Here is an 18,164-nt window from a genome sequence, read left to right on the forward strand (position 1 = left end):
GATGCAAATACTTTGAACAGAAATAATACATCCATGAGGGGGTCCTGGCTGGCTTATTTGGAAGAGCATAAGACTATCTTGCGGTCATGAATTTGAGCCTCATGTTGGGTGTAGAGATTACTTAAAAATAAAATCTTAAAACAAATACATCTGTGATGTTAGATGTTACATGCTTTTAATCATACCACATTGAGAGGCACACGATGTCAGTTCTTTTAACTGGTGATGTTAATTTTGGCCACTCGGTTAAATGGTTCTACAGATTTCTTCACTGTAAAGATCCTTTCCTCCCTTTGTAATTAATATGTTATCTGTATCTGGAATATGTATCTGGAATAATACAACGAGGCATTGTATCACCATGAATAATGTATTTTCCAAAAATTTTCACTGAACCTTCAGCATATATTGATAAGCCTTGGCTAAGTCTATCATGGCATTGGTGTCTACAAAATGATAATTTTTTCTAATTCTAACGTTCCTTTTACATATATTAACTAGCTAATATTTTTCTGTATGGAGAAGCTTTAGTTTTTACTTGCTCATTTTTTTAAAAGTATCATTGTGAACTCCTAGATTCCTTTTGAGGCTCAAAGTGTCCTGAATTTGACCATTTGGAGCCCTTGAAAATGAAATTTTGATTTGGAAGTAATTTTAGTACTTGTTTGTGACCGTAGGAAAAAATTTCAATCTTATTTTTAAGTAAGAATTATTGTCCATGTTATGACTAAATCTTTTCCCTTTTAAATCTTTTTTTTCTTAAACAGAGATCCAAATAAATAATAAGAGTTCGTTGTTATATGCTTAATAACATCTTTATTTGTTGTAACAACTTATCAACTCTAAGGCAATAATGAAATAAATACTTGACATAAATGAAAGTGTTAGAGGCATCCCTACCTGCATCCTGGACCAAGAACAGTGGCTGACCTTCACTGGACAGCCAATAAAAGTTAATAGAATGCATTGAATTAATAATAAAATGAAAATGTTAAGGCCATGAAACATAAGGCAAAAGACTAAAATAATGTATATTGAAGTTCTGATAGTATAGAAATAAGTAGATTTCATTTGCAACTCTTAAATGAGTTTTAAAATTTATTTTTATTGTTTATTTATTATTTTTTAAATGTTTATTTTGAGAGACAGAGAGAGCACAAGCATTAGTGGGGGAGGGGCAGAGAGAACCCCAAGCAGGCTCCACGCTATCAGCACAGAGTCCAATGTGGAGCTTGATCCCACAAACTGCAAGATCATGACCTGAGTCAAAGTCAAGAGTCAGATGCTCAACAGATTGAGCCACCCAGGAGCCCTTTTAATTTTTTAAAAAATTTATTTATTTATTTATTTATTTATTTATTTATTTATTTAGAGTGGGGGAGAGGGGTAGAGGGAGAGAGAGAATCTTAAGCAGACTTCATGCTCGGGACAGAGCCCGACGTGGGGCTTGATCCTACCACCCTGGGATGATGACTGGAGCCAAAATCAAGAGTTGGATGCTCAACTTACTGAGCGCCTTAGGTGCCCCCATAAGTAATTTCTAATTCCCTGCTACAATTTGAAGTTTCCCCTAAATTGCTACCACTACATCTGAGAAGACAGTGTTTTACTAACTTTTCCTTACCTGGTTTCACAGAGAATCCATAATAGAACTATAATTAACAATAGCCTCTAGGAGTTCTTTTGATTTAGCACATTGGGAAATGAATATTCTTTATTAAAAAATGAATATTCCCTTTTTCCTATCGATTTGTATTCTTTCCTAGATCAATAGTTTTTTTTGCAAAGCATTCTATCCCTGGGATGACAAATTATTTAATAACAGCGAGAAAGTGGGGTCTAAAAGAGATAGAATGGACTAGTATATCTGCTTTCCTGTGAGAAAAGCTATGAATGGAAACTGGCAATTAGATGCAGTTACGTGCATTTTGTACAGTTAAAAAAAAATCTGACTCTAACATAAAAACCCCTACACATAAATTGTGTCATTGTAGATTAGCTACAAAGTGGATAATATAATCATGGATTATTCAGAGCTGACTGTAAATAGTTTAACCCAACTGGGATACTTGATCCTACCAGAAGGTGGTAAATCACTCACTTCTTAGAGGCTTAGTACTATTTTCAAACCACTGTCAGACCATTTAATACACGGAAGAGAATAATTTCTTCTTCCTAAGTTTCTTTTGCAGTTTTAATTGAAGTTTGGCCTGTCAGTTCATAAACTTGATATGTTATTTTCCCTTTTTTATCGGATAAGACAAAGTATAGTTTATGATTTTAGGACAAAGTGATTATTTTAACTCTCCATTCATAATACGTGAATGGGAGAAGTGAAATCATATACAAAAACAGACTTTCCACTGAAATCAAGGAGGTCAAATCATTATATAAAGAGAGTTAGGAAGTTATGCGGTAGCCTTTGAAGAGATGCCAGGGATACATAAAGATATACTAAAATAATCTACTTTTTAGATTGTTTTACAGAAAGTACTTTCAATTTAATATGTATTTTACCTATAAATATTCCACTGGGGTTCTGGTATATATTAGGAAGACATTTTCAATCATCCTATATCAACTGACCTCCAATATTTATCTTGTTTTATATTGTTGGTCTTACATAATAACATCCTTGATAAATTTTCAGGCCTTGAGGTGCTATTTTTTGAATTAGGAATACAGCCTACTAAATTAATAAATTATTACTGTGGAGGCACTCTTGTCTTCTGAATGTATAAGTGCATTGCTTAAATTACTCTCAGGGAATAATTTACACATGAAGAGACTCTGGTGGTTAAAAAAGCTTTGTGTATTTCTTATCACTGGAAATAGACCTAGACTAGGTGCTTAAATGGATATCAGAGCAATTGTTTTTTCAAAGCCGTAGTGATTCATACTATTCTGGGGTTCCCAATATACTATTCTAGAATCATGAATTAAATATAATGTTAAAAATGTAACATTTTGAACCAAAAATTTCCATAAGAAACAGGGATACTGTCTCCACTGAGAAAATACGCTCATGATCTTGAAAAGGCTTAGCAAGCTTTCTTTCATTGTGAATCTTGTCTTCAAAGAGCTGCAATAAGGTGAACATAGAAAATAAGATCAAGGAAAAGGAAATTAGGACTTGGCTGCTGTTGCAAAAAGATATCACTGCCCCTCCCACCTTATTTAAGTATTAACGGGTGGAATTGAGGGCAATGCCTCCGGGCTTCTAATCTTGTGCTATTATTTTTCTTGTCCTTTGGAAGTTCATGTCCAAGTTATATGCTGCTTGCTTATGGGTGACACATATCTCTATCCCAGATTTAAGTATTAAGAAATTAAAAAAAAAGGGTTTTGGTGAAACTTCTCCCCTGGGTTATAAACTCAGTTACTATAGGAAGCCTGTCTTTCTTACATTTTTACAGCCTAACTCTGCGCCTGGCACATGGCATGAGAAAAATATGGTTTTGGCAAATGAACACACAAAGTACACAGAAAAAGTGCACTGTTATAAGAAAATCCTTAATTATTCTGAATCTAATATTTATCAGATATCTGGTTAGTGTCTGTCGCATTTATATGTTTTTCCCCCCCATGGATCTTCTTCCTTTTGCCCCCAAATCTGTATAGCAAAGGATGAACAATGGTTACTTTTTATTGATTTGATTATTTGAGCTTATGCATAAATAATCTATTTCAAGAAATAAATAGATAAAATCCTATTAAGAAGCAACAACTGGGGACGCCTGGGTGGCTCAGTCGGTTAAGCGTCTGACTTCGGCTCCGGTCATGATCTCACGGTTCGGGGGTTTGAGCCCCACATCGGGTTCTGTGGTGACAGCTCAGAGCCTGGAGCCTGTTTCAGATTCTGTGTCTCCCTCTCTCTCTGCTCCTCCCCCACTCATGCTCTGTCTCTGTCTCAAAAAATTAAAAAAATTAAAAAAAAAAAAGCAACAACTGTTCCTAAACTCTCTAATTAATTTTTAAAGGACCTCTTCGGGTGCCTGAGTGGCTGTCCGTTAAGCAGCTGAGTTTGGCTGAGATCCTGAGATCATGATCTTGTGGTTCACAGGTTCGAGACCCATGTTGGGCTCTGTGCTGACAGCTCAAAGCCTGGAGCTTGCTTTTGGATTCCGTGTCTCCCTCTCTCTCTGCCCCTCACCCACTCATACTGTGTATGTCTCTGTCTCTCAAAAATAAACATTAACAAAAAAAATTTTAAAGGACCTCTTTATATTGTGCCAGAAACATCCAAACTGGCCTCAACCTCCTCACTCAACAAAGCTATTATAAATAAAAGTGCTGGAGCCAAAATGATGGTTCAAAGGTTGTGGTGATGGTGGTGGTAATGATCAGGAATTAAAAGCTATCCCAGACACTGTCTTTTTTAATTTTTCATCAAGCATTTTATTTGAATATTTGTTTTGAGAGAGAGAAAGAGAGAGCTCAGAGTGCAAGCAGGGGAGGGACAGAGAGAGAGAGGGAGAAAGAGAATCCCAAGTAGGCTCCATACTGTCAGCACAGAGCCCCACTTGGGGCTGGATCCCACCACTGGTAAGATCACGACCTGAGCAGAAATCAAGAGTCTAAAGCTCACTTGACTGAGCCACCCAGGTGCCCCTCAAGCATATTTGAAATGAAGATGTCAATTGCTTTTCTTTTCTGCTCCTCAAAATTAACCCCACAATGTTTCATGTTGTACTATGTATTACAGTATGAATTTTGATAAGATAGCTGCTATTTGGATAAGTAGATGGTTTTATCCTAAGCATTTCCATGAAAAAAATTTTGAGGGGAATATTTAGTACTGAAGATGTTTGTCTTAAAATTTATTTGCAAAATATTTTCTATAATTGCACTGTCAAGTATTCAAAAGGCTTCTCACATTTGTACCTCATGCAAGTACAAAGGTCTCCAGATATGCTAGACAAGATTAATCTGATGTTATTTCTGTTTTGATTGATTTTAACTGATATCCAGCTTGTTAGAACAGCTTTTAACAGTACATTGAAAGACTGGCATAAATTCCTTTGGCCAAAAGTTGAATCTAGAGTGCTCGGGGTTGGGTTTTCGTTTCTTTCTTTTTCTCCTCCTCCTGGTCTTTTTGTTGTAAAGAGGTCACGTAAGGACGTTGGTGGAAGGGCTCCATGCGCCATCTACTGACCAAATCTATATTTTCAGTGTCTAGAGAATGAAACTTTCCCTACATTCGGTCTTTGGGAAAGGAGGGATAATGGGAAAAGACATTCTTGACTCTATGGCTTATTGGTGACTCCTGGAATACATCTTAAGTCAACAAGCACATAATTCAAGAAAGAGAGATCAGCCCCTCAGCGCGAAGACAAGTTACAGAGAGAATCACAAGAAAGTCCGCTGGCACCGGAAGTAATTAGCCAACCTCTAAGTCCAACTTCAACTTACAATTGGATCGTTGTTTTTCACCTGTGTGTTGAGCTACACTCACTGCTTAATGGTTGCTGCCTCACACGAAATGGCTTTTTACTAATGGCACATCCAAATAAACATCAGTTACCAGTCTGATAATTCTGAAGGATTTCTAATTTAATTATCTCATCAAAAATTTAATAATGCATAGCAAGTAGTTCCACCCTTCACCTAAATCCTAACACACAGCTGTCTCTGTCTAGGTAAACTTAATCCTGACACACATACACAACACACTCCTACACATACACAAGATGATATGCATCTATGTACATGTGGGTCTGTTGAGAAATCTAAGCCCTTGGATTCGGATTAAAATGTTTCCCCCCTCAGTCGTTCTCTCCACTCTATGCTAAATCCAAAAGAAGGGTGGCAGGAATTGGGGATCTCAAGCCAAAGTTTCCTAGGGGTGAAACTGGGGAGAGATCAGAGCATCAGTTTTAGTAGTTCAACCCACTGAAGTTGGAAGTTTGGATTGGAAATTAAGTTTGGCCCAAAGCGCTCCGATCTGATTCGGGTTCTCTTCCTGTCAGAAGGTGAGAGGACTGAAAACTAGCAACCAGGACTCCAGATGCCCCAGGTAACTTCCTTCCCTATTCCTTCTCTTTATTTCAAGATCTGAGACAACTTGCTTTCGTGGTTTAAAGAAAGAAAAGAAGAAAAAAGCCAGAACGTTGAGCCAGAAAGAGGAGAAGAGCCACATAAAGAGGAAAGGCAGGGAGAAGAGAAAAGAAAGATTCAGAAAGAGGTTGGGAGATCAGGGAACTTGGGGGAGGAAAGAAAGAAGACGAAGACAGCAAAAAAGGAATGAGGGCTAGGAAGATCTTCAACGAACCGGAGTTACACCCATCTTTCACTTTCAAGTCAATCCGCTAGATCTTATCCGTTTCCTTTGTGAAGGTCGTCCGCACTGTTGAAGGAAGCTAGTCAGTCCCCCCACCCCCCGCCTCCTCCGCCCCACGCGTGGCTGCGCCGCTGTATCCCCGGCCACGGAGACCCAATCCATCCCGAGTGGGGACGTTTGCAGGAGCGCGACTCTGGGAACACTCTTGCGCCTGGTTGTCACCCGGTAGCCTAACCGGATTAATACCCAGAGTTGGATTACGCAGGCTGTCACCAATACGCCTAAAGATTATAATCCAATTTATGCACATTACAGCCAGTATTAACTTTATCTGCTATTTTAAGACTCCCAGTTGCCCCGCGTGTCGGAGGACAATCCTCCACGTTCTGATGCAACCCACCAGGTTGTCCGGAGGGGAAACCTCCCGAAGAAAACAACTGCAAGCCTGGTTCCCTGAGGGTCTGCACCCGGTACGCCCAGGTGTCTTACCTTCACCTGGGCACCGCTGTGCGACGCCTCCCTGCCGGGGATTGCCGAAGCGGGAGGAGTTCCCTTGGAAGGAAATAGTATTTTTGTTCATTTCATTTTTGAATTTTCGGTGGCGGTGGCAGAAGGGCGGGGAGTGGGAGTGGTGGACGGGAGCCTGTGAGTGTGGATGGGGAAGGGGCCAGGGGATTGTGGCCGGTTATAACAGTCTCAGCGACTGCTTTTTGATGTTTGTTTGTAGAGAGGCACTTCTCTCTCTCTTTCCTTAAATAAATTTGTTTGGGCGTGAGTTCTTGACTCCTCAGCACAAAACCACAAAAAGACGGGGTGGGAAGTAAAAGAAAGCCCCCTTCCCTCCCCCGAGCGTGCTAACGCCGAAGACTTGATTTAACACCCCTTCTCCGGCTGCTGGGGGCTCTAGGCAGTGGCTACATTCCAGCAGTTTTAATCCGTTTTTTATTGTAGGGCGGGAGGAGTTTACACAGGGGCTGGGATGGCTCCCCAGCTGGCCGCTCTCCCCACTCTAGCGCCCCCTCCCCGCCCTTTGCTCCACCTCCCTCCCCCACCGTCCCCAGTAGGAACCTGTTACTTTAAGCCGGGCGTTCCAGTGTGGCGGTGCGGGCCGCCGGGTTTCGGGAGGTGGCCGGTGATTGGCTCTTTCGAGCTCCCCCTGGCTTGCTCGCTCGGCCTCCCCGCGCGCTCCGCCCCGCCCTCGCGCCCTCCCTCCGCCCCGTGAGGCTCGGAGCCCCGGTGTAAGGCGCCACGGCGCATGCTCCGGAATCTCATCCTCTGGCCCTGGAGCTGCTGCTGCTGCTGCTGCTGCTTTTGCTTTTGGGGCTGAGTTTAATAAGCGAGCGAGCGGGCAAGCGAACGCGGGGGGAAAAAGGCAGAGAATGTCCGCCATCTACCCTCCGCTCCTGGGCGCGCTCTCATTCATAGCAGCCTCTTCATGAATTACAGCTGAGGGGGGCGGGGGAGGGGGGGTACCACACAACACCCCAGCAAACCTCCGGGCCCCCAGGCATGGCTAGCTCGGTAAGTACATGCAAAAATAATAATAAAAGACCCCCCCTCCCCGCCTTTCCTCCCTCGCCCTGCGCCGCCGCCGCCGCCGCAGCCCAGACAGCGCCAGCGCTCCGCGGTTCCAATTAGAGAAAGGTTGGTACGGCTTGCAGGGAGCTGCCGCCTCTCCCTCAGCCTCCGCTCCCCTCCCTCCCTCCACTCCCCCCCCCCCGGCGCGCGCACACACACACACATACACACACACTCCACACACTAACACACTCGCCCTCCACCCCCCCCGCGCCTCCCTCTCTCCTCGCCTCTCTTTGCAATCGCAAGAAGCGCACTCGCTCACGCGCGCACTCACACACACACACACACACACATACACACACTCACACGGTGGAAGGAGGCGAATAATAACTCAGCCATATTTCAGCCGCCGCCGCCGCCGGGAGCCGCGGGCACAGTCCGGGGACGCGGCGAGCAGCCTCGGCGGCCGCTACGATGGTGCGTTCTCCGCGGCGCGCGCGTGTGAGCCGGAGTGTGCGGGCTGACAGCGGCGGGGCCGCACGCAACTTTGCCCCCGCGCCGGGCTGTGCGCAGTCGAGCCTCGGCGGCTGTCCGCCCGCCGCCCTGCCTTTCTGAATTTTATTTTCTGGGGGGAGGCGGGAGCTACTTTGGGGCCACTTTGGCTCTTGGAAGTGTGTTGCGGGGGCTCTGTTAGGCTGGTCTCGCCGATCGCGTGGGGCTTTTCGCTGGGGGGTGCGGGGTGCCTTAAGTTATGGATGCCTCGGCGTGTTTTCCCGCGGGCGTGTGTGTGTGTGAGTGACGACGTCTCATTTTTGTTGTGCACGAACCCAACGGCAAGAGCACGGGAGTTTGTGCCCATCAGCAGAGGCTGCATGTAGTTTCCATTCCGCCTGGCACAGCGCTCCACACGCACGCACACACACACGTACACAAAGACTTCCTCGGCGTGTGCCTGTCGCCGCGGCACTTTCAGGGAGGGGGCTCGCCAGACCTCCCCCCCCCCCCATTCGGCGTCCCGGCTACCTCCCTTCCCACGCCGAGAAACCGCCCAGGCATCACCTCCTAATTGTCTTCTAATTTGTTTCCAATGCATTTGTTGTGCTCGTAGTGGCTCGAGTGTGCTCTCCCTCTTTCCCCCCGACCCCCGGACTCCCTTCCCGACTGGGGGTAACATTCCGTTACAATCCCTGTCGGCACGGATGCGGGGCGCCGGGCGGGCGGGGTGGGGTGTATTGGGGGGTGTGGGGTGTGCGCGCCCACGCGCGTGAAACGTGGACGCAGAGGGCACCGCCGTTTCCTTTTATGTGCGTTTCAAGAAGGAGGAAAAAAAATGTCAGGCGCAATGTTCGGTGCCGAACGGTCGCCTTCCTGTTGTTCACGGCTGTCTCTCCTCCCCCTGCCCGCAGTGTGCCGTGCAGGTGAAGCTGGAGCTGGGGCACCGCGCCCAGGTGAGGAAAAAACCCACCGTGGAGGGCTTCACCCACGACTGGATGGTGTTCGTGCGCGGCCCGGAGCACAGTAACATACAGCACTTTGTGGAGAAAGTCGTCTTCCACTTGCACGAAAGCTTTCCTAGGCCAAAAAGAGGTAGGGCTCGAATACAAAAGGAGCTCGATCAAAAAATGTCCTTGCTCGCGGAAGAAACAATCGCTTGGCCCGGGCGGTCCCCCTGCCCCTCTCCCCGCCCCCCCCCCTCCCGCGTCGCGCTCGCCGGCGTCGCCTCGGGACCTGGGTGCGCGGCGCCGCGCTGGCCAGGTCTGGGCTCCCGCCCGCGCGCGCGCCACTTCGGCTTCGGGAAAGTCACCGCAGAGAAAGGACCGTCAGGTGTCGAGTGTTTATTCATCCCAAGCCAGCCCTCACCGGTCCTCTGGGGTTAGCCGCGGGTTCGGTGGGGAAGGTGCAATTAGTTGTTGGGTTTGGAGGTGTCGGGGGGCGGGGCTGGAGGGAATAGACAAGCTTGCGCCTTTTTTTTTCCTGGAGACTTTGAAATTTACCTGTGTTATTAGCAGGGAATGCGTGGCAGGTAGTTATTCTTCCGTTTTGGGAAGTCGCCTCTCTTCAGGGTCTTCTTTGCCTTCCTCCCTGCGAATTAGGCAGTGGGTGCGGGTTGTCACTGATTTTTCCTTTCGTGGGGTAGCCACCCCCACCCGGCACAGTCAGCATTTTATGTTCAGCTGAGGGGGGGGGTGTTACTCGTTCCTAGCCCCTAGTGGCACTTAATTGCACACTGAATTTTTTGAGCAGCGGTTTGGAGTCTGCTCGATGTGATCTGCGGGGAGGAGGGTCCCTGCAAAGGTCGAAGCTAAGTTTCCGAGGAACCATGTCTGCCTTGCTTTCTTCCTCACTTCCCTACCCTGGTTTTTAGCCTTGGTTTCTAGTTTGCATATCCTGCTCAGCCTCTCAGGTCCCAAAACACTCTCCGTAAAGAGCAGGACGGTTTTAAAAAAAGAAAGAAAAAGAAAAAAAACCCCCACGGGATGTTATTTTGAAAGAAAATTTAAAGAAGGCTTGAGAAACCTGATTTTTATTCCCTTCAGCCTCCGGAAAGCTACTGCCTGGTTGTTTTAGTTGGATTAGTGGAGGTAACAGTACAAATACAATAAGGTGCTTTGTTTGTAAGCAGGTTTATTTATCTAACTCGACACAATGGTTAGTAGTTATCTTCCATTTGATCCGTAATCTTTATTGGCATCTAGAACTCCTGCAGTTTCTTAGAGTAACATCATAATAAATCCATTCTGCTTAGAGCTACTGGAAATTATTGAACATTGAGGAGCTGAATAAAGAAAGGAGAAATGCTATGTGCCTCAGAGGTGGTGGAGGTTTGTGTTGATGCTTATATTTTGTTTCCTGAGCTCCTGTGATGGGTTGTAGGATTGTATGCTTTGCCTTTAGTGGTTTGTTTCACAGCTCCTCTTGAAAACTTGACCAGCTGAATTTGATGGGCTTTGCTGGATGGTTAACAAATGAATCCAGCTTCTAATAGAAGCTGGGCATGGCCTAGAGGAAATAACATTTAGATTTTGTTAGCATCTTAGATCAAAATATAGCCTGAGATAATTTTACTTCATCCTTCCTCAACACTGTAATTAGGAGGAGTATTGTCAAGTTTCTGTCACTGGTCGAGGTTCGGTGTGATGCTTCTTGGAATCTTGCTCTCCCCTTTCCATGTATCTGTAGAGCCACTGCAGAGGAGTTTAAACAAAAGAAACCACCTTCTAAGATCCCTGGTATCCACTATTAGGACTCCTTTGCTGCCACGCAGTTCGAGATGAAATACACTTAACAAGAAAAGCAATATTTATTACTCTAGAAAAACTAAGTCTGTTGGCAGAAGATGTAGCTCTTAAGATAACTTTGTTTAGGCTTCTTGACAGTCAACAAATTGGCATTGTGAAATTAAAGATGACCGACCTCCCCATATTTCACCACGGTTTCTGGGCTTCAGTGTGTGTGTGTGTGTGTGTGTGTGTGTGTGTGTGTGTCCCTTTATTTTCCATACTTAATGATTTTCCCAGCCTGAGGGAGCAGGAGGGTGCTGGCCCCACACAGCCCACACCTGGGAGCTGTTGCTAGGTGTGGTAAGCGGCTCAATAACCCTGAAGTCTCCATCTCTAGTGAGAGATGCCTGCTCACAGGTTGGGCTCTTCAGTTTTTTATTTGCGACTGCGGAGTTTCTTTATGTAGTCTATAAGCCATTGTTTTCAAATGTTTATTTTTGGATTTTTATTTGTATGTGTGCTTCCCATGATGTGACAAGTCCCGGGAAAAATGCCAGCTTACATAGCCCAGGAGAGACCTTGTCATACTGTAATTACACATGATTCAGATTGCAAGAGAAGGTTTCTCTGTTCTTTGGGAATACTTAGTTGTAAATTCAAGTAACACCAAACATACCACTTGATCCTGGGACTTATTTTTTGGCTTATAACGCCTTCCAAAATAATAAGAATAAATAAATACAGAACAAGAATCCCAGCCGTTGCTAAGTCTGCTTCGGTACCTTTTAAGGTGCTATATTTGTCATCTTATAGGTCTGTAAGTGAGAAATTGGAAATGGGAGAAACTGTGAAAATGGCTTTGTGAAAAATCTGAGTTACAGGATATTTAAAAGAAATGCACATACTCCAATCTGTAAATGGCTATTAATAATGGCAAGTTAAATCACTTTCAGTAAACAGAAGTGGACCTTAGCACTGGGGATGAACTGCTCAGCCACAAAGATGGAGGAGTTCTTAGTTTTGTAAATCTTTGGTTTGGAAAAGCAAATTGATTTTCAGGTTGGTTTCCTTTATTTCACAATAATATTATGAGAACTTGTAGAGGAAGAAATTAGAGCATTTCAACTTGTTGCCTAATGAGAATTACATGTACCATTTCGGAATTGAGCTAATTGTACTTGAATTCTTGAGAGTTTACTCTGTCCCAGAGATGGGTTGGAGACGTGCAATTTACAGTTCCTAGCACTGAGTCCTAGAAGAGAGATTTTGATGAAATGGTGAAGGCTGGAATATCCATTAGCTGTTACAGAACAGGCAGGTCAGAGTATAATGCATTTTAAAACTATCCACTTGTAAAAAAAAAAAAAGACCATATTTTATTTATTAGTACCAAAGATTTGTAATAGTCTGATATGACTGAAATGAATAGTCACATTCAAAACATTTCATTTAAAATATTAATGTTTTCATTTTCAGTATGATGGGAATTTGAGTGAACTTTCTTTCCAATTACACCATTCTTACTATTGCAGTCTGTTCCATTGACATTTATGATATGAAATCTGTTGCTTATTATTTTATGTAAGCTAATTTGGCCACCGGTATGATTTGATGGCTTTTTATTTGTAGCCCTAGTCCTTTGAGTAGGCAGATAAAGCATAATAAATCCCACTTACAACTTTCCTTTGATTCAAATGTTTGAGCCCAGCATTACTGTGTAGTTCTGATTTGTGTTAAATAGTCTTCTGAAAGAATTTGGGTAAGTTTTTTTATTAGGGTACCTGAAATCTGGGTCCAGACTAGTTGAAGATACTGCATGCACCTGGTGTGTATTCTCCTCTTAGGTACTTAAAAGGTTTAAAAAAAAAAAAAAAAAAAAAACCCAAAAAACAAAAACAGCTGGATGACTCTACTGATCTATTCAGTGCGTGTTAGAAGACTTGTGTAGAGTTCTGTATGGAATTAAGGTGACCAGTGAGAGCAGTTCTCCCACTTGGCATTTTGAAGCAACATAAAGCATAATTTTCCAAGGCAGTTAAAAGCTGAATTATTGGAGGCAATCTCCTAGACTGTTAATGGGAATGTAAATTGGGCACGGACATTTTGGAGGGCATTTGGCATCGTCTCCTAAGGTTTTAGATGTTTATACCCTTTGACCCGCTAACTTTACTTCCAGGGATTTTCCATCAGATACAGGGGTACAACTGCACAAAGATACAGTATATTTCTTGTGACTTTTTAAATAGCAACAATTGAGAAGCAAGCCACATAGGGGACCCAGCTGGGTTCATTCAAATGATGGGGATTATAAAAGGGGGTAAATTATGTTTGTAGATGCAGGAAGATCTTCAAGAGATATTAAGTGAAATAAGTTGCTGGATCAGTGCGATCCCATTTGAAAGTAGGCTTATAAAAATAAAAAGTGCATGTGTGTATGTGTATAAATAAATTTTGGATGAGTGGGAACTCGGCTCTTACCAGTACTTTTCTCTAGTGGGTGCTTACCGTGTTGGCAGGAATGGGAGGTTGTTTTTGTAGCGTTTGGCTTTCTTTTTGAAAAGTTAATTCTATATATTTAAAACATTCCAGTGAGCACTCATTACTTTTTAAGACTAAAAGACAAAAAGTAAAGACCCAGGGTAGAACTTTCTTGGGCAGACATTGCTGCTCAGTGGTGAGGAGTTCGGGTTAGGAATTACGGACTTGTATTTGAATGCTGGCTTTGGAGACCTCTTATGTGATCTTGAGCAAGTCATTTCTGTGTGTGTTTTCTCACTTGTGTTCTCATTTGTGTTCATGGAATGATGGGAGACTAGGGCCATTACCTCATAAATTGAGGATTAAATATGAATCAGCTGTTTTCCAATTTAGGGGTCTTCAGACCTCTTCAGACTCTTAAAAACGGCTTCCAAAGAGCTTTTCCCCTAGAAGTTGCATCTATTAATATTTACTGTATTAGAAATCAAACCTGAGCCATTTAAAAAGTTATTTATTAATTTGTTTAAAGAGAACAATGATCAGCCCATTGTATGTTAGCCTATAAATAGCATGTTAGTGAAAAATGAGTATTTTCAAAAAAAGGGAGTGAGAAGTGTGGTATTATTTTACTTTCTGTGTACACAAGTCTTGCTGTCGTGAAATAACTGCATCAGCTTATGTGCCTCTGCATTCAGCCTTTTGTGTTCTCACACATCATGGAGCCTCTGGAAAACTCCACAGTCCACTCATGAGAGAATGGTGAAAGAGGCAAAAATGTCTTAGAGTTAAAATAAGAATAGCCAATCCTTGGAAAAAGGTTTTGGGGATCCCGGGGTCTCCAGAATACACTCAGAGAACCTCTGATATCAAATATTCAACATAGAACCTGGCACAGATGAACTGCCCTTATTAATATGTGGGAGCTGATTTTTTTTTTTTTTTTTAAGCCATGTCACTGTTGCTAATAAAAACATTTAATGGAAGGAGGAAAGAGCAGTCTTCCGAGGTACTGGCATGGTTACGTTCCATTGTAACAATTACCTAACAATTTTTTTCAGAAAAGGAAAATCCAAACTTGGGTGTCAGTGGATCCATTTTATAGTTAATACCACTCTCCAGTTTATGGCATATCATCTGTATAATGCAGAAGCTTTAATATCTCTGGCTTTAGGTGACTTCTATAGAACTATCTCTGTAGTAGTATCTCTGTAGGTAGAACAGGGCAGGGGTAGCAGTCAGCCTCATAATTTTACTTTCAAGATTCCTTGTTCTTTCTCTTGGTTCTTTGAAGATTCCTTCCAGTGGTCTTCCCTGAGTCAACCTTAGCCCTCTAGCTCTTTCTCTGGTCATCTACTACAGATGATTCCCTAATATTTAACACAGCTTTTACAGTTCTAAGATGTGGAACTTTTTTTTTTTTTTTTTTTAAACCTCTCAGTGAGTTAAGTCATCAGAAGAGACCTTAGCTCAGATACTTGGGGGTGGGGAGGAGGAGCTGTGAAGCACAATTGTACCAACAACATAATTAAGGATTGTATATATTACTGGACTTTAGACTTTTATCTTTATTGAACCGATTTTAGAATAATTTTGATCTCTGAAGCATAATGTTTAACACTGTCCTGATGGAGGTAATACAGATTTCCATAATTTTTTTCCCTTGGCTTTTACACTTTGCTTGATTTTAGGATTGACTCCTCAAATAAGAAGCTACCATGTAGAAAGAGAAATTCTCTTGTCTCAGGGATGCCAGTTGATATTCTCTCAAACCATTGTTTTTTTTTTAAACTTACAGATAATGTAGAACTTGAGAAATTATATCACACGATTATACTGTACAACTTTCATGGAGAGCCCATATATTACATGCAATTGGAAATGCTGTTATTTTAAAAATATATAGATATATGTTCATTATAGAAAAAGCAAACCATAGATACATTAAAAAGTCACTGAAAATTCTTTATGGGCAACTATAATTAATATTTATTAAATATCTTTATATATACATATACACATATAAATATTAACTATAAATTAACATTAATTTATTCAACAGGTGTTTTTTGGAGCTCTATATGGCTAGATCACTTCCAGGAGCTGGGGGGGATACAGCACAAATGACCATTCCTACTTTCATGGTATATGGTGAAATACCATCTCTTTAAAGCTGAATTTTATGGTAATATGTTGAATATACATTTGTCATAACTTTATGTGGACGTTGTTCTTAGTGTTAATTTGTTATGAATAATGCTATGATGAACATTGTTAACATTCATTTGTATGGTTTCTCCTATAATTTCCTGGTGTTAAATTTCCAGAAGGGAGGTAGTTGAGACAAGGTACGTAGGTTTTATTTATTTATTTATTTATTTAAAGGTACATGGATTTTAAATTTTGATGTGCGTTGCCAGACTTTATTCCCAAATGATTGTAGCAATTTATCCTTCCCCAGGGATTGGGAGACTTCCCCTTTCTCCAAACGGTTGCCAATACTGGGAATTAACAGTGTTGTTTTTTAATCTTTGCCAGTTTGTGGAGAGCAATGCTTTATTTTTATATGCATTTATTGACTAGCAATGCTACACATCTCTGTGCATGTATATATTTACTATTTGCCATTTATGATATGCCTCTTTTGTGACCTTTTTGTATTTCTCAAAAGAAGTACAAGAAAATACAAAGAAAAAAATGGTACAACAAACAATCAAATCCCCAAGAATTCATCTATCAAGAATGAATATATGTTTATATTTTATGGTATTTGATTCTTTGTTTTGATTTTAGAAAATTAGGTACTATAGATGCAGCTAAAGTGTTTAAGTGCTTCCGAATCCTTTCTTCCAACTCTGTAGCCTTTCCTCCATTCTATTTATGTACATTTGCACATTTATATTGGTGCAAGTAAGAGTACATTGTGTTTTAAAAACCTCCACCAAGAGTATCATAGTGGGTGAATCATTTTTTTTATTGACATATAATTGGTATAAAATTTACCCTTTGAAAGTATAAAATTCAGTGGCCTTTAGTGTATTCACAAGGTTGTGCAACAGTGGCCACTCTTAAATTCCATACCATTTTCATGAGTGAATAATTTTGTGTACTGCCACTTTTCCCCCTCGACATTTTTGAACCTTTCTACATTTCAGCTGTAGAGAGCCAATTCATGACCTTCAACTTCTGTTTAGTATTTTATGGCAGGAATAGGTTATATGCTTACTTTTCTGATCCCCTGTTAAGGAATAAATATATAGGTCATTTTCTGTTCTGTGCAGTGAACATCTTTGAATGTGTTACCTTTTACAAATGAACAAGATTTGGGATATAGGCCTAGAATTCAAGTTGTGTGTGTGTTTTCATTTGTATTAGATGTTGTCAGATTGCTCTACCAAATAGTTGTGACAGTTTATACTCTGTCAGGGGATGAGTACCGTTTTCTCTACAGCTTTGCCAACATTGAATATTTTCAAATCTCTTGTATTTATAGATGCTATCTTCTGTTTTCATTTGCATCTCTCTGATTTCTAATGGAGTTGAGCATTTTCTGTATGTTTGTTGACCATTTGGATTTCCTCTTTATTCACTTTTAAAAGTATCCTTTGTCTTTTTTTAAAAGAGAAACTATTGGGAATCTTTTGTCTTTTTCTTATCTGTAGGATGTTATTCCTTTGTTGTTTGTGTTGAAAATATCTTGTCCCATTTTTGGTTCTTTTTCTTGTAGCCTGATGTTTGGTATCTTTTTGTCATACACAAGTTTTTAATTTTGTCAAATTGATCTATTTTGTTTTGTTTTCCTGTGTGGTTTTGGGGTTTTGTTTAAGAATATAATTTGTGGGCATGGTAATATGCTTAACCGGCAGACTTTATACGTGCAAGACACAGCGAAACGACTGAGGGAGACATAAGAGAAAGAGGGGGTACCTGCCTTCAATGTGTTTGTGTCCTCTGGACCTGGGAAGGATCCTTGAGACTCTTCATCTTTGTTTATCTTCTTGTTTTACTTTTAACCGGATGCCTAGAAACGTGAAATGATCTTGCGTGTAGATACAATGAGTCACAAATGTGCTGGTGTAAAGATAGCTAGTAATAAATGGTGGTAAATGTTTACTTTTGAAACAGTGAATAATTATTCACTTATATTCTCAGACAAATGTTCAGCAATAACTGCTTTTGTAGACATGAGTTAGGATTTCATTAAGTGGTGGTAACCATGGTAGATGATGCTGTTTAAGAAGGAAAAGTTCCATAGCTTCTTTAAGGCAAAATCACATTTATTTTGTGGATTAATTTAAGATTTTCCTTTGAGATGAGCTCATTACGAAATATGGTTACTGATTGGTAGGTATCTCCTGGTAGTTTGCCGCCTGCCCCAGCCCCCCACCTCCTGACTGTGGTAGGGTTGCAATTCGATGAAGGATCCAGAACGATCCAGAACGTTGTTTTAAGAAATACTGGTGTATGATGTAATCCTTTTAACTTAAGTGTGATAAGTTTGCAGTGATTCGGGCCTGAAGAAGGCTATTATCATTGAATTTCTAAAAAGATAAGGCTAGTATTTGGGTGTGATTTAGTTGGTATGTAGTAGTTAACAATTAACTTTCTGGATAAAATCAGTGCATCATCGTTTCTTTTTTTTAAAGAAAATTGTGGCTTATCTCAAG

The 18,164-nt window shown here is 41.6% G+C and overlaps 2 protein-coding genes across 3 annotated transcripts in view; one reads left to right on the top strand and one right to left on the bottom strand.

The window, feature by feature from the left end:
* Nucleotides 1–6,787, bottom strand: part of FOCAD (focadhesin) — a 387,127-nt gene extending 380,340 nt beyond the window's left edge. Inside the window, exon 1 of the mRNA XM_039244410.1 lies at nucleotides 6,770–6,787. The gene's annotated coding sequence lies outside the window, so the exon portion shown is untranslated. The remainder of the gene's footprint in view (nucleotides 1–6,769) is intronic.
* Nucleotides 6,788–7,522: 735 nt separating this feature from the next.
* The window catches only part of MLLT3 (MLLT3 super elongation complex subunit), a 274,703-nt gene continuing 264,061 nt past the window's right edge, over nucleotides 7,523–18,164 (top strand). The window contains exons 1-3 of one of the 2 annotated variants that reach the window (XM_039244431.1): nucleotides 7,868–7,924; nucleotides 8,197–8,278; nucleotides 9,208–9,388. In XM_039244431.1, coding sequence (XP_039100362.1) covers nucleotides 8,276–8,278; nucleotides 9,208–9,388 — 184 coding nt within the window. In that variant the 5' untranslated portion in view covers nucleotides 7,868–7,924; nucleotides 8,197–8,275. Of the gene's footprint in view, nucleotides 7,802–7,867; nucleotides 7,925–8,196; nucleotides 8,279–9,207; nucleotides 9,389–18,164 lie in introns of those variants that run through there. The other variant, XM_039244430.1, reaches the window with a different exon arrangement.

Source organism: Hyaena hyaena, unplaced genomic scaffold (genome assembly GCF_003009895.1).
Source record: "Hyaena hyaena isolate Hyena2069 unplaced genomic scaffold, ASM300989v1 scaffold_240, whole genome shotgun sequence".
NCBI lineage: Eukaryota > Metazoa > Chordata > Mammalia > Carnivora > Hyaenidae > Hyaena > Hyaena hyaena.